At 38.7% G+C, this 25353-nt stretch overlaps 1 protein-coding gene across 5 annotated transcripts in view; it reads left to right on the plus strand.

Annotated features, from left to right (window-relative positions):
- Positions 1-813: 813 nt before the first annotated feature.
- SH2D4B (SH2 domain containing 4B) overlaps positions 814-25353 on the plus strand; it is a 63171-nt gene continuing 38631 nt past the window's right edge. For 2 of the 5 annotated variants that reach the window (XM_051800943.1, XM_051800944.1), the window contains exons 1-4: positions 814-1712; positions 14741-14900; positions 16023-16170; positions 24548-24692. In XM_051800943.1, the coding sequence (XP_051656903.1) occupies positions 1529-1712; positions 14741-14900; positions 16023-16170; positions 24548-24692 (637 nt within the window). In that variant the 5' untranslated portion in view covers positions 814-1528. Of the gene's footprint in view, positions 1713-8771; positions 8852-10629; positions 10706-13279; positions 13432-14740; positions 14901-16022; positions 16171-24547; positions 24693-25353 lie in introns of those variants that run through there. The other 3 variants (XM_051800946.1, XM_051800947.1, XM_051800945.1) reach the window with 3 other exon arrangements.

Here is a 25353-nt window from a genome sequence, read left to right on the forward strand (position 1 = left end):
TCTTTAAAGCCCAAACATGGGTTCTGAAATTCTGCTTTAACTGAAGGCATCATTCAAGCTTAATCTTTGGTTTCTAGGTGAATACAGTGCCACAATCATGCTTCTAGGTGATACAGTGTCTTCTCTGGAATTTTGGTTTATGTCAGTTTTGTTTTCTGCCTAAATTAGGACATTAGTATTTTGCATACGTCAAAAGAATGATACATGAATAGATGGATTAGCAGTTAAGTTTTTGAATATAATATCATGGAAGTCATTTAAGACTTTGACAGCTCCCTATCTATAAAGCAGATATGAGGAAATGCAGACCTGCTTTTGCTCTTCCTTCTTGTGCAAACATCAAGCAGAAGGATGTGGCTCAGCCTGCAAATGATCTGTGTTTTGTTGTGACTCTGAGGTCTTAGTTCGTCTCAGAAAGTGGCTCCCTTCCCACAAAGTGCCACCCTTCCCTGGAGGAGCTGAGAGCTGAGCCCCTGTCCAGTGAAAACTGGCTCCCAAATCCAAAGGGTTTCCTTTTGCTTTGTTTTTTATATAATTAATTGGCTGTTGGCCCTGGTGCTGAAATAATATTGTTTTACCGATTTTAATAAAACTGTCACATAGTGAAAAGCCATAATCTCCTGGGAGAACACCATTGTAACTTTCTCCAGCCACGAAGTGGAAAATGAATTACCATCAGGGCTTGCAGAGTCTGCATGAATTGCTGAGAACTTAGTCTAGTTTAATTAATATTAATTTATTTATAAAGTGATAAGATTCGTGTGGCTTTTGTTACATCTGCTTTTAATTTTAGAGGCATTTTAATCAGTTTGCTGCATGACAGTATTTGTCAACACCAGGTAAATAGGACCTCTAATATGACTTACTCTGTTGAGACTAGTTAACAGCCTAGACTGGGAAATAATACTCAAACTCGTTTCTCCTCTCTTATCAGGAGAGATCAGTTCCCAAAGTGACATAGATATTGTTAGTGCAGGTGATACCTGTAGCCATGACATCACTATAAACCCTTGGCAACACTTAACACCCTTGGGAACCTATTGCTGCTGAGGGAAACTGCTTGACCTGAAAGTCTGAGACTTTCTCTCCATTGAATTTCCTTCTGCTCAAGGAACAAAGCCGATGGGTTCAAGCAAGAATCCCTAATTTTTAGTGGTTTGCAGTCAAGACCACTGAAGTGACTTTTTTTCCTTTTTCTCCTGGACTTTGCATTTTATGTGCTGTTGTTATCCTTGTCTGTTTCTCCTCCTTACATTCCCTTGACACTTGTCCCTACCTTTGGAGGATGAGATAAGCAGAGAACTCTGTCCCTGTGAAGTCAAGGAGCAGAACATGTCTGCACAAAGAGGACCAGAGCAAGAATCAAACCTCTCCTGGGCAGGCAGGTGTGGGAGAGCTCCTTTGTTGCAGGTTGCTTTCTGGAGTGCCATCAGTGGGGTTTTGTCACTGTAGTGACAAGGATAATTAGAAGCAGATTTCTTTCTTTTTCCTTTTTTTTCCTCTTTTTTTTTTTTTTTTTGGAGTCACCATGCTGCAGCAAATTTTGCGTGACATGTATATTGACCCTGAGCTCCTGGCAGAGCTGAATGAAGAGCAGAAGCAGATCTTATTCTACAAAATGAGAGAAGAGCAGCTGAGGCGCTGGAAGGAGAGGGAAGAAAAAGCCCGACTGGAGGAGGCTGTGCTGAGAAAGACAGCGAGGCGCAACCAGAGTAAGATTTGTGACCTCCTTCTATGCTCAAGGTCTGGGGATGGTGGGCATGCAACTGGTTGTGGCACAGCAGGGATCTGGAGGAGACTACAGGGAGGAGTGCCATCTGTCCCCATAGGCAAACAGACAGTCCGGGACAGCAAGAGCACTTTGTTCCTGCTCCTTGTATCTCAAGGCTGGTTCTTTCTTCAGGGAGTAATTTAATGTTGGAGTAAGGGGAGTCATTTTGAAGTGCATGTTTCAGTCAGGAGTCACTGCTGCTATTCTCTCAGCAACAGATGTACCATGACCAAGTTTCCCCTCCACTCCTGTGGGTTTTTTCCTCACCTGCCATCCCCCTCCTCACTGTCAGTCAGGCAAAAGCCTGTGCTGTTGAGGTTTCTTGAGTTGGCATAAAATGTTTCCAAGTAGCTGGAGTAGGAGATAAATTTATGAATTTCAGCTTGTCAGGAAGGGCTGTTTGTGAATAAGACATAATGTCAAAACAGCCATGCCATATGAGACTAAATTTCCAACTGCACTAATGAACAGTCTCCAAGAGATTACGTCTAGGGAATAGGAAAATAGTGTGGCAAGGCTGCAAAAAAAGTAAACAACCAAAACCTAAGAAGAAGAAACCAGAAATGCATTTTCATGCAATATGTAGTTAAAATATGGAGCTCCTTCCACAGGCTGTTATGAATGCTGAATGTGTGTGTTGACTTCAAAAGCAAATAAGCAAAATAATGGAAGAAATATCAAAAAAGGCCTCTCCAAATGTCATTTTCAACTGACTAGTCTTGGGTCCAAGTGGTTTGAAATAAACAGAACTTCTTAGCTCCTTGCTCTTTTCTCTGAGTAAGTGACTTCCAACTCTCTCCCCAGTCACAGGATGATGTTGTTAGGCTGGTGTAAGATAGAAAACATTTTCAGCTTTGAAATGTAAGTGCAGTGATTCCTCACTCAACAAGGAAATGTCAGAGATATGTCAAACACTCTTTTCCCTGCAAAATGCCAAAGATCTTATCCTATCTTTAAATCTATTAAAGCTTGAATATTCAAAAATTTCCATAACTTTTGGTAGCTGATTTTGAGAAAGTGCTTTAATGGTTATGGGACTGCAGTCAGTGTTTAAGTGTTGCTTATTTTAGTGTGCCCATGGTAGAAAGCACCCCAATACAGAGAGATTATTGGATTCAGTTGTCAGACTTGAAATACTTAGAGCTTCTGAACCTTATGAAGTGCCCATTAGATAGTTATCAATTCAAAGACTGTTATTAGAAGTGTGTTACAAAACAAAACTCTTTTCCAAGGCTCCCTTGAAGCACAGACCTTTATGAAATGACTAGACTAAGTTACAATGGCAGTCTCAAAATAAGGAGGGAATGTTCAGAACACCCTAATCGGCCATAACAAGAGTTTAAAATGTCCCCTCACAGATGGCAAGGTGGATGTTGGAAAACCTCATTCTGTTTAATTTCTGTTTTCTTCATGTTAGTGCTCTCACTGTGAATGGTGCTCTCTGAAGAGGGATGGCATCAAAATAGCTTCTCTCATAGGGCACAAAAACCTTGTTCGTGTCGATTGATTTGTAGCTGAGAAAGAATTAAAAATGCAGTTCTGCCCCACGTACCAAAATAGCGTCTTATCATTGAGATAATCTGTTATGCTCATTCTTTGTGGAAGACAGATACAGAAAAATTTAGCTGCAAAAATATTTACATGAGGATTTGTCACAGTGTTGACACCTAAATTTCCATATATAAATTATACATTAGACCTGTTCAGCTTCCTACTACAGGAGACCATTTTCTGGGTAATTAATTTTCTGATTTATGAAGAGTAAGAGAAAGAAGAGCTGCAGAGTAACCTATAGATTACATTTGCTCTGACAAAGGAATTCACAAATACACATTCAGTTAAATTTCACAATAGCCACTTTCTGTTTTACCATCTTAAATTGCCAATTTAAGGTATTGCTTAGGTCTGACTTTTGCCCACTCTTAGAAACTTCCTGCTTCCTTCAGAGCTGTATTGAAGAACTGCTGGAATCAGATTTGCAATTCAGACACTTGGTTCTGCTGAAAATATCTTTTACTTTCATGAACTGATGTGGACCAGAGTTAGAAAATACTTCTTTCAGGCGTGCTGGTCATTAACTGTACAGATACTTGTAACTGATTGCTACTGTGCAGTTCCATAATGTGCTGGTAAATGGTCTCACAGTGGAGCCAGCTTCTTGTTTAAAAAGAAAAGCTGAAAAAAACCCGACCACAAAATATGGGTATAAGATAGGAATTACTGTGCAATATTCTTGCCTATATGGCTCAAAAGGACAGAGTAGATCACAATAATCTTTTCTTATCTTAAAATATGTTGGTTTTTTTTTTCTTGAAGAAATTTGACATCAACTTTTTTTAGACCTTGAAGCTGCTTAATTTTCAGTTGCCATTGATGTATAAATGAATTTCCAAACATTTTTCCCCTGCTACACAGTGTAGAACGTAGAGTGGTTTTATTCCTGTTTTAAATTAGTGGCTACCAAAAAAATGCAAAACTACCATAATTAAGTGTTCCTTATTCCTTTGAAACTGAGGGATTTGACCTGTTTCATCTGCAAGTGTTGGTTTTGACTCTACTGCATGACGCAGGTTTTATATTCATGCCATTTTGTTGGAGCCAAGAGTTACTCTGGCTTTATAGAAATCTTGGCAGGTTGACATAGAGCAGAATACAGATGTGAGACTTTGATATCTCTAGTGTTGTTCTGAGTTTGTAAGAATGTATAATTGACAGGAAAATGTGTATGTTGCTGGTGAATATCACATTGCATTTGTATAAAATAATTTTATACTAATTTAATTGGAATTGTCTTTATAGGACTGCCTTTGAAATCCTTCTGGTTTTTGTTATAGTTTGAATAGCTGCATATCCCACCTCTTTGGGATGGGATATGGTGATATTGAACAAAAGAAGTTAATGACTTCTGTAGTTAAAAATGCTTTCTGCTTGATCTGGAGTTCTATACCCCAATTGCTACAACTGTCCATCAATTCAAGAGCTTAGGTTGGCTTATCTTAGCTTCAATGGTATGTGTGCATCCAACAGCATAGAGAAAGGGGTGGATTTTCCAAAACAGAGCAGTGACTGTGAATCCAGTCTTGATTTCCTACAGTGACTTGAGGATGAAGTGTTCTTGTGCAAGGTTTAGGTGTACTGTCTTAGGGGAACTGTAAGTGCAGAGTTGGGACAAAAAGAGTGGCATATGCAGGTCAGAATGGCCTTGTGCTAGAGCTAAAACCATCAACAGGTTTAAGGAACACTCATTAGCATGATAATTGTTTAAATGTTTGGAAACTAACTAGCAAAAGCCCAAAATCTGCATTGATTTTTACAGAAGTGCCACTGAGCACAGATTGTCCATAAATGTCCTATTCAGTACTATTAAATTTGCAGTGTAGAAAACAAAAGCACGTCCAAACCATAATAAGATATAAGTTGTTGAGAGTGTTTATCAAGCCAAATAGTGTACCAGTTTGTGTAGCTAGTCTTATGCTTAATTTCTAAAGAAAATAATATTAGTCACCTGTAGTGAATGGTAAATTGTGCCTGTCTTTCCATTTGGATTATTTAGTTCCCTGTGTCTTGAGGAAAGGTTAAAACTGAAATTAGTATCAGAATGAGTCAATGTTAAAGAAATTATTTCACTTTTGGGGGTGAATGGTATGTGTTCAGATTATTAAAGAGTTTTAATTTCTTTCCCATTTTAAAAACACAGATTGATGTCTAAAAGGGAGCAGTATATAGATAACACTTCAGAATGAAGTATTTCCTTTAGAAGATACTGAATAAATTGTTCCCATGTTTTTGTTATTTGTATCTTGCCTAAAATTATTAGCAGAATTTGGGCATCTTGTGGGTCCTTTCAAAATTGCAGCATTTAGTGAGATTATTCAAGGTAAAAGAAATATTTTGTGGCTCTAATTAAATAATGACTGCTGGCTGATACTGGAATATTGCCACAAGTGAGTTGAATTCTTGGAGGTCCATCTTCAGTTCACTTACGAATTGCTCCTGGGCAGATGGTTCAGGAACATATCTTCATTGTAATGCAACAGTTTGATTGTTCTTACTGTGCTAAAATCACTGAGAGAAATCTCCTCAAAATTTCAAGATCCCTCTGGGGTTTAGTGAGAAGTGACTGACAGGCAGCTTTGCAATTTGCAAGCAAACATATTTGTGATTAGGCAGGAGCCCTTTAACCACTACAGCTGAGTTGGGATTAAGCAAAGGACCCTGCCAATTTGGATTTTGATGCTGATGTAGTATCTAGAACGGTCAGCATTCCCAAAATGAGATCTCAAAAACTGTTGAGCATTAGGTAGCTGAAGGACAGCCATGTGGGAGGGGAGATAATGCTGGTCTGCTGCTCCTTGTTCTGACATTTATTCATTATGAACTGCAGCTTGTGGTGTTCAGTTGGGAGCTATTTGTAAACACTCTTATTTACCTGTCCTTAACAAGAGTAGCTGTGAGAAAATAAGGTAGGCTTATCACAGCATGGCTAGGAAATAATTTATTTGTATAAATGGCGTTTGTGTTAGAAAATCGTTAGAGAATAGATGGTGCTATTTGGAAGCAAGTGTTTCAAATATCCCAGGTGGATGGTTGGAGGATACATCAGTGTCAGATGAGAAGGCCAGTGAGTGGGGATGTGTTTCAATAGATGTACATGCACTGACAGTTTTTTCTGATTTTGAACTCAGAAATGTATTCCTCATGCTAAGGCCTCTACATACCCTGGTAATCCTATGGAGACATGCTCCTGTCATTGTCCATTGTCTCTTTCTCTGTATCAGTGGATATGGGTCTAACCAGAGACATCAGGCTTGGATATTTCTGAAACTTCTGTCCATATGTGGTCTCCAATTCTGTAGAACCCTGTCTTTTGTTTCCAATTCTGATACAGAAGGAGCAGTAACAGGAGAACATAAGCAAGAATCTTAGAATAATTTTTATTAGGGGACAGAGCCCAACTAATTTGAACTCGTTGACAAGTTTAAATGTAACATTCATGACATATCTAGCAGCTTGAGATGAGCTGCAGCTTTGTTAGTACTGTACACCTTGGGGCCAGAGCTTGTGCTCAGTGTGGCTGAGGAAGAGGTACAGTCAGACAGGAGCTTCTAAACTCTCTGTTCACTTCTCTGGACCTGGGGCCTGCAAGACACCTCTAACTGCCATATGACCTAGATTTTTACCAGATGGAACAAATCCAGAGGGAATTCTCTGCCCTCCTATGATTAGCAGTAAGTCTGTGCTTTTTAGTCTCATATATTGCCCTGCAGCTGACTTCTCACTTTTGCAGAAAAGTGACAGCAGAATCTTGCTGGCTACTTGGGCCTTCTCTTGCATTCACACAATCCTCAGTGCTCCTGGTATCTGCAACATCTGGCATCTGCCACTTTTTGAGAGAGGCTACTGGGTTAATGGAGCCACTGGCATGGAGAGCATTCCTGTGTTTCTCTGCCTCGTGTCCTTCCACATGTGTGGACACAGGGGTGTTAGATGGGCTTTCTTGTACATACTAGTGCTCTGGTAATGGTATGGGTTTGTCACTGTCTGCAAACTCATAAATACTTGATATGGAAAGAGAGCAGGACTGTGGCCAAGGGGAGAATGGGATTCACCCAAGCAAATTCAATATTTTCCTGCTGATTGTGCCAGTTATCAACAAAAATGACTAAAACATTCAAGGACAATGGCACCAGCTTTTGAGAGCAGGATTTGAAAGATACGGAAAAACTCAATATATTCAAGTCAGCAGTGGATTTAGCCAGACACTGATGACAGTTCAATAACCTTTGAGTCCACTTGTTTGCTATGGTGCTAAAAAGCCTCACTATAGTGGTATAGTTCTCCCTGCTTTTGTGTTCCTGTGTGCCTGATAAAAGGAGTCAGTGCAAACCTGCCACGCTGCATTAAGTAGGAGAGCCTGGTGCAGAAAGCGATCCATAGTTCTCTATTTATTCTCTGACACAGAGCCTTTATCCATCCACTTTGAGTTTCCAGCACACCCTGAAGCAACCATGCAGACTTGGTTTTATCTTATTCTCCAGCAAAAGTAAAGTCTGGAGGCTTTGTGAAAGGTCTGTGTGAGAAACCAAGCCCTGTATATAGCTTTTACTCTTTACAAGAGTCAGTTTGGATTAGGAATCAGAAATTATGGGGCCATGTTCTTGCCTTATTTTTTTAATGAAGAGAAAAAATATCAAATGAATCATACTGATGTGAATGATTTGAAAACCTTCAGTTTTGCTCTGATATTTACTTAGTATACTGTTGTATACTTAGATCTTTTCACTGCCATGGTTTGAGAACCCCAAAATCCAATTCCCTAGTCCAAACCCCCTCTCACATTTCAACCCAGTGTGAGATGGTTTCCAGACACTACACAAGACTCAGAATTGGGAAAAGGGAATATATATTACAATGACTGTACAAAACGAATACTACAATACATTATATACAATCTTAATTATCTCTACCATGACAACTGTTTACAGTGAAAAGATCTGTCATTAAAAAGGACAGACAACAGGCTAGCTCTAGATTATACCAGGAGTTAGAACAATATCTTTAAGAAACAGTTTTGAACATTGTCTCCCAGTTGAAAGTGGGCAAATTACAAAATTGTTATGTGTAACAGCATGTCTTGGCTCGGTAGCCATGAAATTATCTGGAACATTCTAGATAGAGACCACATAAATGATACTTAATTTCTGTGTTTCTTTTATTTTTTTCTTCTTTTTGGTTTAAAATGTGCAAATCTATAAGTATATGTTGCATATATACATGCCATGTGATAATGCAAACCCACTTACCTTTGAGTGTTGTCTACAGTTATCCTTGCTACATTTCTTAATTACCAGAGTCTTATTTGAGTAACTGCTTCCTCCCTTAGTATTTGCTCTCTTCAATCACTCTTCCTTTATTTGATCCTGCAGGGGTATATTGCAGCATAATTATTTCCATGGTAACAGGCTGTAATTCCATAAACAGAAGATTGAGTTTGTTATATGATCAGGAAGCAGCTGGGGAGCCATGAGGGCTGATTTTTCAGCAATGCTGAAATCCTGCAACCCTTGTTGATATATTAATGTAATCAACTGAATTTCTTTCTCCCTTTGCAAATCCTCCCCCAGATAGAAAGGCACATAACACAGTGTTGAAATTTGAGGGTGTGTAAACTGGAATGTTGGGGGGCAGATTTTTTGCCCATGTTCTTGTTGGTTTAAGAATTGAAAAGAAAGGGTTTTTTGAATATATTTTTGGAAGAGAGAGGTTCATACTCCTATGACTATTAGCAGGGGCAGAGCACAGATTAATTATAGCAAATCTTCAGTTTATTGTGGGATGATGTTATTTTTATTACTTTCCTCATTACCATCTAATTATTGTCTATATATTTTAATGGATTTACCGCAGTTAAGATTTTGAGAAGTGCATTCTGTCCTTTGAACAGTCCCTCAAAAACATTCACAGAAATTTCCTAGGTTTTCTCCTTAGAAAGAAATGAGATAATGCGCATCTATTTGTGTGTTTGTATAAAAATGAAATACAATTAAATCCTTGTACTGGCTAAGCTCAAGGAACTGAGAACAGTCTAAAGCTCTCATTCACATTTTCATCCTAATCAATGTGCTTCTAACATGTGTCCTGGAGCTAATGAAACTCTGAATGGAACCTCATCTACCCTGTAGACTATCAAAATTCAAGCTTCTATTTTAATAAACCCATAAAAATAATTTGCTTGGAAAACCAAGAAATCTTATGTAAAAGACATTGTGCTCAGACCAAAGTATAGCAGATATCTGAACAGCAGGACAAAAAACCCCAGCCCTACAAACACACTAAACTCCACAAGCTATGGTTTAGCTCTCCATGGCAAAAGTGGATCAGATTGATCAGCTTGATGTCAGCAGTGAACACTCATGCAGCCCATTTCAATTGTATAATAAATTTCAGGAGTGTTTTTTCTACCACAGAGAGAGAAAAGACAAAACAAGACTGTTTTCTAAAGCAAGTCAAACGATATTTGTATGACTACAAAGCTTTCCAGCAGGTGAGGAAGGAGAGTCAATTGTTGCTGCAGAGATCTGTAGCTGCCAAGCAGGAGAACTATGGTGGGAAGCTCAACCTCAGAGAAATAAGTTTGTTCATGGAAATAGCAAATTCTTTTGAAAAAACTTCAGCAGACTTTGAATGCTGTCCCATGTTTCTGAAACCATAAATAAGTGATCTTCTAATTTTCTGTAGTATTCCCTGTGACTGAAAGGCAGTAGGGCACTTGATGCTCTCTATCTGCACCCAACTAAGCAGGCAGACTGTGGCTGAGTGACAGCCCAGCTGGCAATCTTGACACCAGATCAGGCCTCTAATGGTCCTTGGAGTAGTTCCCTTGTAAACACTGGATCATGAAAGGGAATTGTTGGGGATGCTGTAACTGTTAAAGCAGTAGCAAACAAGCTTGGAGGAAGGAAGCTGACTCCAGTAGTATACTGTTTGCTCTAATTATCATCATTTCTAAAGCACTTTTAATTTAAACCATGAGAAAATGAAGGCAGATATAACCCAAAACCACAGAAAACACACCGAAAAACCATCACCCGTAAAACTCCTAAACCAGAGGTTCAGCTCCTCTGTTCCAATTAGCTGAGACAGTGTGTGGCCCAGTTCTCCTTTATATAACTATTTGTTTAAAGCCCTAGTCCATCCTGGAGCTGATAGAAAGGGAAACCCGACACAGCCTGATCATTGCATGCAACCGGGATTCCCCATCCCTGTGCCATCAGCTGCTGTCCTCCTCTCTCTCCCACTAGGCAGTGCCCATGTTCCCTGGCAGAGCTCAGCCGTGGCAGCAATGACACCCTGCTGACACCAGGGTGACACAAAGGCCAGGAGCAGCCTGGGGTGTCCTGCAGCACAGCCCGTGGGAACACTCCAGCACTCTGGGTGGGGTGAGACCAGCAGTGCTGCTGGCAGAAGCTCATAATCCTTGTGGGGGAGAGCTTCAGTTTCCTGTGGCTCTCCAGGACATTGTTTTACATTTCCATTGCTGTTATAGAATTGACTCTGTAAATTCAAACAAATAGAATTTTTGGTTGTGTCTGTTTGTATGTGCACACTTGAGTTGCTGTTGGTTTATGTTTTAGATCTCCTAGAAAGTTTTCACTGTGATCCGCTTGCACTGCAAATTTGAGAGACCTGATTTTGCATTTGTCTCATCTGGCATCTGTTTGGAGTAAGGAATGTTATCCAGAAACCAATTTGCTGGTCTCAAAACAGTATAGATGTAGATTTAGAGGAACTCCATGTGAGATACTAATTCATGGATGCACCAAAAAGGTTAAAAGAACTGCAAGAGTTAATGCTGTCTTCTTGTGGTGCTACAGAGTTGTTTTAGGTGAAAAATGGTGGAATATTAAAGCTGATAATCATTGATCTGAAGAGTAGGGGTGGAGAAGACCTGGTAAATTATTCAGTAAGTTTTCCTGACAAAGCAATGTTTGTTTCTAAAACACTTCCATTTCTACTCTCCAATCCAGACTAATTTTCATGTCCACTACTTCCTAGTGGTAATTATTTACCACCTGTTATAGTCTCTCCAGGAAGAAAAAAGTACTTTTGTGGTCAAGGCACAAGGCTGGGGCTCAAGAGATTTAATTTTTATTTCCTGACTCTGTATTAGTATTTGTGACTCGGCTCAGAAGCCTGCTTCTAAAAAGGAAACGTGAGGTTCTCTTGCCTCTTTCTCACTTAGATTTCAAATTTTTTTTGTTAGGACCTGTCTCTTCCTTTTATCTTTATTTTGAATCTTGAATCTTTATTTTTTTTTCTGTTTCACTTGGAAATAAAATGTATTAACAAAACATCTTATTTTGCAGAAAAATTTAATACCTGAGAGACATTTTGAAGCAGAAATTATTTTGTTTGAATTGGCCCTCGATAGTGGTAATTCTCTGCTTGCAAAGCAGACCAACACTAGTTTCCTAAAAGTATTAGGAAAAATAATTTTCTGTACTTTCATCTCGAATCTTGCCATTGATTCTGCAATTTAAAAGTGCAAGACCAGTATCATTAGCCTAGCAGAGCTGACACTATCACTGCGAATGTGATTCTGGAGGCTGCAAAGACTTTTTGTGTGGCAGAAATTCTGTTTTCTCATTGCCAGATTTTCTCCCTGAGGCGCTTATTTCTTGTTCTGCACACTCATTTTTTATGTTATTATGTGCTAAGAAACTAAAACATAAAGTTTTATGATCAAAATGTACAGTAAAGCCTATCTCCAGCTTTATGGGAGCATAGGTCTAAGGGAAGCTTTACAGGGGGCTCATTTCTTAAAGTAAAATAGGTGGTTGGATGTGAAAAGGCCTTTTCTTCTAGAGAAAACCCTGAAAAAAGGCATATGTGCTCAAGCTGAACTTGTATATATGGAGGTCTGTCTGTTTAATGCTAAAGCTCAAAATTTCCAGGTTGCTTGATGCTGCTGTGATCTTTCAGCTTGACCTGTGGGTGTGTGCACAGCAGTGTACTGTGCTGGGGTGTGCTGAGCCAACAATATGTTATACTGGTAGTTTCAAAAGAGTTGATACATCTACTGTCTATAGCTTTAGAAGAGAGATCCACTGTTTTAGAAGAAGAAAGAGAACAATTTCTCAAGATGTCTATAAATCAACTGTTTGTTTTACGGGGCTGGGTTGGAACGGTTAAGTTGTGTCTCTGAGGAACACATTAATAACTCTTTGGCACAGGAAACCTGGAAAGAAGTAAAGATAAAATTTTTCTGCTCACCTGAAAAGGTGGGTTTGGGGTTTGGTTTGTTTGCTTTTAATTTATTCTCTTTCCGTCTGATAAGGTCATAAATGAACAGAAGTAGTGAAGTTGTGTGAGAACAGTAAAAGTATTTGCTATCTACCAGTTATGGTACAGATCAATTAACATCAGGCATGTGTTTTCCAATTTTTTTTTTTTAAAGTATCAAATAAAGAAGAGCAACTAGGATATTCAGATTCCTTATAGGAAAGAGGACATGGAACACTTTTAAAACAAAAGCTGTCATTGGTTATGTGGGACTGGTACTCTTGGGAAATCGTTCCATACTTCTTAAGATGCTTTACCATGAAATGCAGTAGGTGAAAACCTTTCAGGCAAATACTGATATGACCAGTCAGGTCTCAGCAGATGGTATTCAAGTTCTGTATCCAAAAAATGCAGCATAAATGTCAGGTTGACAGGAACACAGAAATGTACAGAATGAGAACGGCAATAGAACGCATTCACATTTATAACCTGAGACATAATCTGATAGACTGGGAAAAAGTAAATGCTTTTGAGAGCTGTTGAAGGAAAACACTATTAGCTTAAATTTCCAGCCCCCCTTGAAGTCAGTACTGTTAGGCCAACCCTGGGAATTCGTATAAATTACATTTTCCAATTTGATATAGAATATTAGCTTTCATTGTGAGATCGGATACGTTCCCTGCCTTCAGTTCCTATTGTCAACACTTGTGAGTGTGGGCTGGCGGGGGCACTGCCTGCTGTCAACAGCCCCACTTCCCTTCCTCCTGCACTTGTCTGTCTGCAGGCTGGGATATCAGAAACACTTTATTGATTGTGCCTTGGGAAACTTAATCCAGTTAAATGGATACTGTCCTATTGCAGAATAAGAGAAGTTGAGGGTGAGAGTAGCTAAGCTGGTGATTGTAGAGAAAGATGTGGAAAAAGCAGAAGCAGAACCTGGCCATTTAAATAGGACCAGATTTCTTTTAACTCTTATGGGAACACTGGGGAAAAATCTACTTGGAAAAATGGTGCCCTGTCCATTTCTTCACATTTTCAAATGAGGCAAGGTACCTTTTAAAAACCCACCGTTTTCTAGCCTCAATATTTGGGTGAGAGGGTGAAATCTAGAGGACTGTAATATACAGGGAGTGATATGAACTGCTGAGCATTTATGTCCTTGTAGTGTGCATTGTTTAAAATAAATCCATTGTCCACCTTGGCAGCAGTCTTTGTGGTGTAATCCTCTATTGTTTGTTGAAGGATAGTGTCAACAAATTTGCAAGAAATAAAACATAAAAATGGATGTGTAAATCCTTAAATAAATTCCTTATTATGAACCTCTAAAATGCTTTTAATATTTGAGAGTTATATGCATAAAAGCAGTGGGAAAAGACCAAACTACACTGAGTCAGGTAGTGTATATTACTGTATATGAATGTATTCAGATAGGATCTAATCTAGTGCCCTTTGCAGTCCTGTAGTTTGTTCTTGAACATGAAGATTCACCAAGTGTAGTCTGTTTTGTAAAGAACTGTCAGGCTTTTTTGGTGTTCTTAACATCGCTCTGTCAACACAGTAACTGTAGATTTTTTCATGGTGTGTTTCTTGAAAACTGAACCAGAAACTTAATCCCTTTCGATTGCCTACGTGAACAGAATAGGCTTTGCAGTGTTGAGTGGTGTGCTCTGAGTATTCAGGCTCCCTGAAACTCTTCCTTCACACAGTGGGATCAGGAAATTCCTGGATTTTTTGAAGGTGTTCTGGTGAAGTCTCTCTATGCTCAACACTCAACATTTTCTGTGCATAAAGGATTGCAAGTCACGTTATGTCTGACTGTTGATTTTTGCCCCATTTCTTTTTCCATGCTCTTCATTCATCCCTTGCTGAGTGAAGAAAGAAAACGTGACAATTAAGTAGGGATCATTACACCGAAATTCTGGGAAATGTATGCCAGAATTAATAACTTTTATTTTTGTGGGGCAGTGAGTGTTTAAAGATTGTGTGATCTGCAGCACACAAACCCCAGCACGGTAGATCGGTCAAATCAGAAGATTTCTTTCAACCTCTAAGTAACGTTTTATTCTGACTTGTAAATCGCAAGCTTTGTTGTTTCTAAACTGCAAATTTGCCAATCTCTTCACCTGCATTTGTGTGAGAACTTGAACCAGTCTTTACATTTTGGGTTGTTCTCGGTGGCTGTCGCAGGTAACGGCAAGCGCGTGCAGTGGCTGCGTGGGAAGGACGGCGAGGTCTGGGTCTGGGTGATGGGAGAAGGCCCAGGGGACAAGCCCTACGAGCAGATATCCGAGGAGCTCATAGCAGAGAGAGCCAGGCAGCAGGCCCAGAGGGAGGCAGAAGAACTATGGTGAGGATTTATGAAACTGAGTTCAGGGTCCGCTTGGCGTAATGGGAGACACGACCTTGTAGAAAGGTTGCAGGTAACGGTGGGTGGAACTGGTAAGTATGTTCTGTGAACATTGGCTTTGACTTGCTTTGGCAATTTTTCAGCATGTAAAAAATGTGATTTTGTTTCTCTTGAATATTGAAAAACAAACATCCTCTTTTACCAAAAAAAAAAAAAATAATAATAGAGCAAGTGTTTTCCTTTTGGGGAATTTTGCTAACCCATTGACAATTTTGTAAATAAAGAAAAACAAAACAATTCTGAGATGATTAAATTTAATATGTTTGTTGTATTACGAATCTGAGCCCACAATGGGGATTTGATACATAAAATCCTTTTCAAAATGGGTTTTATTTGCATTTTGCTCGCATTAATTCTTATTCTGGCAGTTCAGAAACTGATTATACTAAGTGCCATGCTGCTGCTTCCAGCAGGGCCTTTCCCAGGTTTGGGAAAGATTCAAAAATGTTTTGATGCTTGATATTGTTAAGAAGTAGGCCACCTGTCTCGTACACTTCCTTTAGTGCAGCGCTGAAAAGTGACAGTTAAATATCAGGTTATTCTATATTATCCCTTTTTGTAGGAGATTCTTCTTTGCTTATAGTAATTTCATATTTAAGCAGGGATTAAAGGCCTCAACCTGATCTCTGCATTCCTTTTACATTGTCAATATTAATAAACAATCTAGCATAAGAATTTTTCAGACATTTGCATTGATATTTGAAAAACAATAAATTCCCGATCGTGCTTTGCTAGAAAAAAGTGACAGAAAAATCTGTTTTTGCGACCAGGGACAGAAAAAAATAAGGTATGGCTCAAAGACATCCAAGAAGTACTTGTCTAATTTAGAATGTTTTACTTTAATTAGTCATCTATCAAAAATTGTAAATTGTCTGCTTTCTGGATAGTTTCCTCAAATCTGATTTGTGGCAGGTCTCCTGTTAAATATATTTTCTTTCCTTGCATAATTCCATGAAGTCTTATGCTAATTGTTTGTGGCAACTGGTGAGTAAGGATTGATCCTCAATTTAAAAAAAATAATCAGTGGCTTAAATTTTTTTTATTTTCACATCTTTTCTGAAGGAGACAAAAAGAAGCTGAAATTACAAAGAAATTCCGGGATGCTATGGCTCAAGAAAAAGCCCGAATAGTGGCAGAAAAATGGAAAATAGAAACAGAGGATCGGAAAGCAGCCAAATTGGAGGAAGAAAAAATTCAGGAGGAATTAAAGGTTTGCATAGAGTAATTTGGTTCTTTTAACAGTGTTTTAATAGAGACTCAAAGTTCTAGTCACCTTCAGTGCATGTTTATTAATAAGCTTTAAAATCCACAGTCGTAATTTTTCATTCTGGAATGTACAGACAGCTATATGGTACTCACCAGAACAGCTGGGTGAGTGATAAGAAAAAATTACAAACTCATTCAGAAGTGCCAGAACAATCAAACTGGTTATTCAGCTCACACCTTAACAGAATTGTTCAGTCAACTGTTCTGGGTGAATCATACTGGGGGAAAAAATGTCCAGTGGTGAAATACCTCACTTTGAGTTTGTTTGCTTGAACATATTCTGTGTATTTTGGCTGAGTTGTTCATGTATTGAACTTGAAACTTGTGTCACTTTCAAAATAATAAGGGATGGATCCTTCTTCTATCCAACACATGGGAAAGACCCAGTTGGCTTTGCTAGGAGAAGTTCATTTGCCTGATTTTTATTGACTTCATAATGAGCTTTCCATGAGCTGTTAGAGTGTTTTAAAGTTTTTTTGAAATAATATTTTTTTCACTTTTTTTTTTTTTTTTGAAAATAACAATTTAAAAACTCTTTCCACTCTTTTCATATTACTGGATAAAGATGAAATCTTGTTTAAAAATGAGAAAGAAAAATACAATTGGTTCAGCATGCAGAGAAATTATCACAGTCTTCTGAGTCTGGGATGTGCAGGCTGGGACTGCACACGATTGGTGAGGCTGGGTTTCCATGGAGAAAGTCATGGAGACTCCTAGGAGATCTGCATCCAGTAACTTCCATCTATATGCCTCTCCCCTGCTGACAGCTTGCTGTATCTCTCCTTTCCTTTCCTGGCACAGTGATTAAAGGTGTGGAAGGGGTGGATAGACTTCCCCCTTGTCCCTCTGGGATGGGAGGAACGCTGAAGAACTCAGTGTTAAATTTCTGTGGTTTGATTACAAACTAGAGTCAACAAGGTACTTGTCACTGTAAAGTGTGGGACTGGGATCTGAGGGTGGCTGTGGAGCACAAAGCCAGGGCCATTCCTGCAGCCTCCTCTGCACAGAGTTGCTCATTTACCTTTGCACGATTAATTTGAATTCACAGGAGAGAACGAGGCCTTTGAAATTCCATGTCAATGAGTAATGAAACTATACCTTTCAAGTGCTTTATTAATATATGAATAATGAGCAGAGCAACTAATTAAACACTCTTTCCTTTGCCCTCTGGAAAGCAAAGCCCTCTTGAACAAAGACTGATACAGTGTTCACTTATATCTCTGTGGTTGATTTACAGGGCACTCAATGGGGTAAATGTCCACAAACTCACTGGTACTATTCTCTTTCAAAGAGACTTTTTTAAAAAGCAGAGTGAGAAACTTCTGAGACTTTTAGTGGCCAGTATTCATACTTTTCTATTAAGGAAAACTTGTTGTTCAGTCATTGATACAATTAACAGTAATGGCACCAAAATCTACTCATTTCATATTAATGGAAAGGTAATGTCAGTGTTCTGTGTTCCCACTGTTTCTCAGGACATGAGCAGGTGTCCTCCATCCAGCTGTGTGCCTGGTAGGAGCAAGGAGCACTGCTGTAACTGGGTTGAGAATATGGTTCAGTTTCTACTTTGAATTTCAAGTACTAAACATTGGCCAGCATTTCTTTAGGTCTGTTCATAAAGTTGCCAATATATTTATCTGATCAAAGAAATAGAAATCTTTTCTTCCCCTCTGGTTTCACTTAAATCCAGCATATGTAGATAATATTTGCAAAAAATTTAAATAAGCAGACCAAAATTTTTAAAACAAGACTCAGCAGAAATGAACTCTGTGGCTTAAAAAATTAGTTTGGAAACAAGATTTGATACAGTGGTTGTTTTTTTAAATGCCGCTTTATTGAGCGTGTTCATGGCATTTCCTTTGTTAATACAACAACATAGGCTAATTCCACTTTCAGCCCTGATCTTCAATTAGGTCTATAATTTGAGATCTGTTAGGAGAGACTTGGACTGACATGGAGTTTCAGCAGCAGAGATGCAAATGCAGGATTGATTCCTCGTACTTTAACACCACTCCTTTACTACTCAGAAAAGCAACTTATCTCTTACTTGGTCTTGAAAGAGCAGATCTTGGACATTGTGCTGTAGAACTACTTCAAGACAGTAAAGGCATTTCAAAGACAGGTGAATCTCACGGTTTCGTGTGGGGGGCTTGTTAATTTTTCTGTCCACTGGCTCATTTAATCTCACTTGGCTTTCCTTCTCCTTCCCATTTTACTCATTTGATAACTATTCTCGTGCAGTGGAAGAGCTACATGAAATATTTGCAGGCTGAATGAGTGGGTAGGTACCAGACAAGAAAAGAAAGTTATGTTTCTGGCATCCACATCCAACTACAGAAAGGGAATAGAACTAGGGTTCTGGGAAAAAGATGAATTAATGAATCTACTCATGTATGACTTAAATAATTGAAATAATGAAGAAATGGCTGCAGAATTAGGTGCAAATCAGTTAGCAAGCCCACTTTAACAGGTTTAAAATATTTAACATCTTGGTAATCATCCTTCTGTGATGATGACCTGATCATGTTTAAAGAGGTCTCTATATTGGGGTATGAAAAGTTCAGTCTCTGCTAATGCTTCATCCTGTTGAGGCATTTTGAGTTGGGAAATTGTAACTCTGTCCTTTCTGCTGACTGTTTAATTTCTAACCATATTGTATCACAAACACTCCTTTTTAAAATACTTTTATTCCTTTTGACCTATCATGGGACGTTAGGGCTGTCTGCACTAGATAAATGATATCTCACATATCAAAGTGAATGATGATCCCTATTTCCTTTTCCAACACTATTAGAAAATTATTGCTTTCCTTGGTGTTTCTTAAGCAGAAATGCCTTTAATTTATGATGCTAGAATATAAATGTTGACTTCTCTATTTTTGCAGTTTAAGGACAGCTATTCTTTTATGCACTTATTGCAAAGGACAAATAAGAAAGCCAATTACTATCATTAATCTTTTTGCTAATTCACAAAGGCTATGAGATCATAGGCATAATTTTCTACTGTTATCAGTAGCTGTCATTAAGAGTCTTGAACAATGTGCAAAGCTAAGGAAAATTAAAGGTATGAGTGTCAGCCAGCCAGGGACGAGTGATATCCTTCAGCTACATTTAGAATTAAAAGAGAGATGGTTTCTCAGCTCACTCTTTGTGGTCTACATAAAGCAAGAGAATATTAATTGTGAAGTACTGTCCTTATGACAACATGAGATACCTGCCAAATTTAATAATATAAGCAAAGTTGACAGCAGAGCTAGATTGCTTCTTAAAAATTCCCTGGGAGATGAAATATGTCTCTTCAAAGAAGACAGGTTGAGAATCAACCTTTAGAGAAGAACAGAATAATTAGTGCTTCAGTTCAGGAAATCTCTAATTAAACTTATGCTTAATAAAAAGAACACACTTCAGTCCTATTGACTTGGATGAGCTTTCAACATGTCTGAGTGCTTTACTGTGCCCCAAAGGGCTGTGGACCTGATTCTTCAGACAATTGCCAGGTGTAGAGTTTATGGATGCAGTGAAATGTCACCACCACTTGCAGTACTGTGGGCTCCTTCTGATGTAGCTGTGAGCATTCTGTCCTGAGCTGAAAAAAATCTGTCTCCAATAAAAGTCAAGCACTTGAGTGGGACTGTTATCTTTAAGAGCAAATAAGCTGTAAGTTCAGCTCTGTGCTTTGCTGTGCCAAGAAAACATTGAACTTTTCCCCAAAGACAGCATATTTAGAATCTAGGAATGTGACAACAGCTTCTTGCTGGGATTTGGCACCCAATTCATTATGAAAATGCCTTAGTTGGGTTGTTTCAATGGCAATTACAATAATTGAGTAATACTTAATTTTGTTTTCTTTTGTGAGACTGCAGTTCAGAAATCCTTTCTTTTCTATGCAGTTGTCTCTTGAACAATGTTGGAAATGAGGCAGCTGTTAGTTACAGTTGGGAATTGGGTCTTCAGGTTTTTCTATCCTACTTGTGAGAAACTGTGATATTAATTTGAAAGAAAAATCTCTTCCCTGGTGACATCTGTAATGACTGCACTGCTGAAGCCACTGTCTTTATTCTGGATTGCTAGTAAAAACTAGCAGAGCTTTGGTATTTTCCATGGGTGAATGGGAAAATCTGAGCCACTAAGGAGGATAGTTTGCACGTTGGGAACTCAAGCTGTGAGGAGTCCCTAAGATCCAGAGACAAACTTTCAGTAGATGTTCACTGGAATTATAGCAAGTTACTCAAGCAGAGTCTGCTCCAGTGTGTGTAGTAGATGTCAGATCTCTCCCAGCTGGGAACAGTCCTTAGCTTTGTTTTCTAGCTCATAGAAAAGAGGGTCTTTGTGAACCAGGTTATGTTGTTACTTCCCTGTATGAGACATGCATGTCCTGGGACATATCCATGCAGCATATCTATGCAGCTTCTTCTGCATAGAGCATGACTGCATTTAGTACATTTGCTTTTATGCAAATACATGCACAGTGAAGTGTTGCAAAGCCTGTGTTCCTTTCTGAGACATTGGTAGTAGAGAAGAAAATAATGTCTCTGCAAACACTTTCTTTTCTGGTGCAAGTGAGACAATTTTCTCAGAAAAAGGCTGGGAAAGGAGTTGGACATATTTCTGCCATTACTCACAGCTCTGGTGAAAACTGTCAGGTGGGTTTACAGAGAAATCTGATCTCTGAACTCAGCCAGCTGTGTTGGCCTTGCTGAGAGTGGGCTGTCCTACAGCTGGACACCCCGGGATTCCCAGATTTTCTTCAGAGGAGGGAGTCCTAAGGGCTCTCAGCTCTGTGGCAGGTAGGCATGTCTTCCTGGGGCAGAGGTGATTGCTGAGTGGGCTCAGGAGATTCGCTGCTGCTGGAACTTTCAGGGCTGCCAAAGATACTTCTCGCCAGCCTGGAGCATTGAGGGAGTCCCAGGCATCCTTTTTGTTGTAACGAAAACGCCTTATGGGTTTTGCCTTGAGCATGATGCTGGTCATTCAGCTGCCCTGCACCCTGTGAGACTCCTCAGAGAGACCCCAAGACCCGTGGCAGCCAGGAGCCTGGTTTTCCATTGTAAAAAAAATCCACTGCTCTATTTTGGCTTTTCCTCAGTGTATATTTTAAATCTTTCTGCAGCAAAAACTAAATGCTGACCTAATCTCCTCTCATCTGCCTTGGACTGAAACATTAGAACCTAACCATGACTAATATTAAATATTATTTAGAGCTGTCCATAGTAAAGTTATCAAACACAGTGAGGCACACATAGACAGTAATAAGTTTGTGGTAAATTCTCAACTGCCAGAGGATAGATAAGACCATTTAACATGTTCAAATTCTCCAGTGGAGTTAATACCTGAGAGGATTACTGCTGCCTGTTGAATTGTCAGTGTGATTTGTTTCTTCAGGTTGGTATTTCTTAGCAATTTAGCCACTGTACTGAATTGCCAGCTTCCTAATTATTCTGGAAGAGCTGAAAGGGACACGGCACAGAGTACAATCTCTTAACTGTTGGACAGAAGGTGATGCTTGTAGGTTATTACAGCTCTTCACTCTCAGCTCTGGTGTGCAGGATTGAGTTCATGGGGAGAAGCAAATAAACTGGTTGCTGTATTCTTCCAGTGGAGCAAATGTGAGAAGTCCAGTTGTTGTTCATTGTAAATACATACACTGTTTAACCATACTTGACAAAAGGATCACTGTTCTTTCCTGGGTCACACTAGCAAGGGTTGTTTCTTCTCACATGCCTTTAAGGAGTTGTACAATGTACTTGTACATGCATCCATGCACTAATTAAAAAAATAGAAATCAAAACTTGTCTTTCTTTAGAAAGGAAAATTGTATGACAAAGTTCTGGTGAATTCAGAATCAAGTGCCAGTGTTAAGTTTTTGTTGTTGTCTCTTCTTTGTCTTAAACCTTCCTCTTTTCAGCACAAAAAAAGTGGGGGTAGGATTTTCTTAGTAGGCATTCTGCTTTCCATTAACAGCTCAAACTCTACCTGACTTCTGGTTTTTGGTGGAGGTTTTTTTCTTTTTTTAGATTGTGTATTTTGTTTGTTTGTTTTTCTTTCATCTTTTTACTACAAATGCTTCAATTACAGCTACATTAAAAACAAAACCCCAGCTTGTGAGAAAAACTCCGTGTGATTCAGGGAAACTGCTGTGAGATTGATTTTTTTCCTCCTTCCTCTATATTAAATTTTACTCCATGGTTTGAGAGGTTGAATATAAAACATTATATAACCCAGGATTACCCTTGTGTCTGTCCATCTTCCTGAAAAGATAGCCTAGATGTATTGAATTGTTTTAGGTAGTGAAGCTAAGTAAATAAATATTTTCCTCATAAGAATAAAGAATAACTGATCTCATACTTTTTCCAAGAAGGGAACAGAGCTATTTATTAGCGACTGAAATATGGAATCACTAATTCTATAGGGATATTAGAAAAGATTCTTTTTTTTTTTTTTCTTAAGGAAGCTGCTGGGCTTTGAAATCAGTGTTATTTATAATAACTGACTTTTCAAAAATAATGACCTGTCCACTCAATTTGTGTTTTTAGGGCTCTGGAGATAACTGTGGGAGGACGATGTTAGAAATAATCAAAGATATTAGCATTAAATTCAATGGGAGAACAATACTAGGATTTTCTTTCTCAGAAGTAAGAGCAACCTACTGTATTGTTCATAGAATCATAGAATGTTAAGGATTGGAAGAGACTTTAAAGGTCATCTAGTCCCAACCACCCCTGCCATGAGCAGGGACAACTTCCACTAGACCAGGTTGCTCAAAGCCTTGTCCAGCCTGGCCTTGAACACTGCCAGAGATGGAGCATCCATAAGTTCCCTGGGCAACCTGTTCCAGTGTCTAACCACCCTCATAGTAAAGAATTTCTAACTAATATCCAGCCTAAATTTCCCCTCTTTCAGTTTGTGCCATGACTCCCTGTCCTATCACTACAGTTCCTAAGCAGGAGACCCTCTCCAGTTTCCCTGTAGGCCCCCTTCAGGCACTGGAAATTTGCTCTGAGGTCTCCTTGCAACCTTCTCCTCTCCAGCTGAGCAGCCCCAACTTCCTCAGCCTGTCCAGACAACATTGTTTGAACATTCACAGTACTATATTTGGGTTGCCTTTGTTGTTTGTGCCCTGGCAGTTGTTAAGATAGGACAGACAACCTTTGAATGAGGATTTTTTCAATGTATTATCAAATAAAAGATATTTACTGTAGGGAAGTGTTAATTAATATGTACTTTTACAGAATTAATATAGCTTTTGGATAGTTCTGCCCTTTCATCCTAAAAAGATGCAGAATTATACCGAAAGTTTATACATAGTGTGAACTTTGAGATAAGTAGCATCTTCAAAGACTGAACAGAAGAACCTACATGGAAAAAGAAAAATGCAAGTTACTTTTTGCAGGATTATGAGCAACATCATGAAAACTCCATTTTGCATCTCTTGAACCCACAGACTAAGTTTAGAGAATAATAGAAGTAGATTTTGGCCTCAGTTTTTAAATCTCTCCACTCATATTTGTAGTACTTAAAATAGATCATGGATTGTTTTGGTCATGCTGTGGATCCTGCTGTGATGAAAGTTTGTTTTCAAACTTAGAAATATGCCCTTTCACAAGATTCACAGTGTGCTAATATTATACAATGGAAGGTAAACATGTCTAATTTCCCTTTGAAAGCAGGAAGAATCCCATTTGATCATAATTTTCAGAATCTGCATCATACCATGTCTTAAGAAAAAAAATTACCAGTACAAAGTCTTTAGCTAAGAAACATTTGTTCAAATATATCAGCTCAGCTGATTGCTGGAATGTCTCAGTGGATTGAAATTTCTTTTCCAGTTTAAAGTAATCAAGGGGTTTTGTTTGCTTTTTGGTTTTGTTTTTCCTGTGCTCAACTATTGCTGGTTCTAGTGCAATAGTTACTGAATTCTACAGATTCTGCAGATGATGTGTGCAGTGCTTGAATACAGCAGTATCTTCGATGGGAGTTACATGTGGACTTCAAACAAGCTCTGCTTATGGACTGTAGGATAATACAGCCTTTGGAGTCACGAGATAAAACATTTTCCATATACTTTTCAGATTTTAGATACTTACATGTTCCTCATTCCTATGATAGCTGTGCATTTCAAAACATACTCTCCTCAGAGGTTCCTAACAGGTACAAAACTTCAATTATGCCTGTTGTGATAAGTAAGAAACCCAAAGTTAGAAGAGACAGGGATTTGTCCAAGGGTAATGCAGCTCCTCTGTCACAGTATGAACTGAAGCAGTGTCCCAGCTTTTGGCACGTTCTTCCTCTTTGGTCACTTGTGGCTTACTTCCTTTTGCCTAGAAAAGAGAAGAAGAGGAAAGACAAAAGGGTGAAGAACAAATCAGGCAGCAGGAAGAAATCCGAGCAAAGGAGTTGTATCTGAGCCTCAAGCAAGCTCAGCAGCACAGTCAGCACAGCGACGACGACCAGGAGTGGGAAGAACAGTGTGAGTAAATCACCTTCTCGGGATTAATGTGTTTCTGAAAGCAAAAGGAAACTTGTAGGATGGAAAAGGTGTTGCCAAAAATCTCTTCTACCTAGGAGCAGTACAAAAAGCTGTATTATTTTGGCAGGAATTACCAGCTTAACCTTATAAACAGAAGTTTCGTGTTTCTGAACCCGTTTCAATGCCTTACAGAAAATTTTTCTTGTACAGTAACTGAGATCATTAATTTTTTTCTGAAGTACTTAATGAACAGTTTTGGCTTAGTAATAATAATTCAGGAAACAGTTATTTTGACAGCTTGTCCATAGCTATTTCTGAAGAGGTAAAATCTGTCTTCATCTGTATTTTAATTGCTTCCACATGGTAACTAGATGAAGCTATGATATCAGTGCTGAAACTCACTTCATTCCAAAAGGTTACAGTAAATAATACTTAGATTGTTGATCTAAAAAAAAAATAAAAAATTCTTATGATGATGGTGATCTCACTCTATGGAGGTACTGTTCCTTTTTAGACACTGTAAAATTCTTTATAATGACCATAATTTTGATTAATTTAATTTTTTTAGTGATTTTTAAAACCTTACAAGGTTTTAAACTATATTACTGTATATGAATACGTTCATACTGTAAATAAGTAAAGGTCCACATTATGAATAAAT

This window comes from Manacus candei, unplaced genomic scaffold, assembly GCF_025592945.1.
Source record: "Manacus candei isolate 608988 ecotype Guabito, Panama unplaced genomic scaffold, ASM2559294v1 h1tg000050l, whole genome shotgun sequence".
Classification (NCBI taxonomy): domain Eukaryota; kingdom Metazoa; phylum Chordata; class Aves; order Passeriformes; family Pipridae; genus Manacus; species Manacus candei.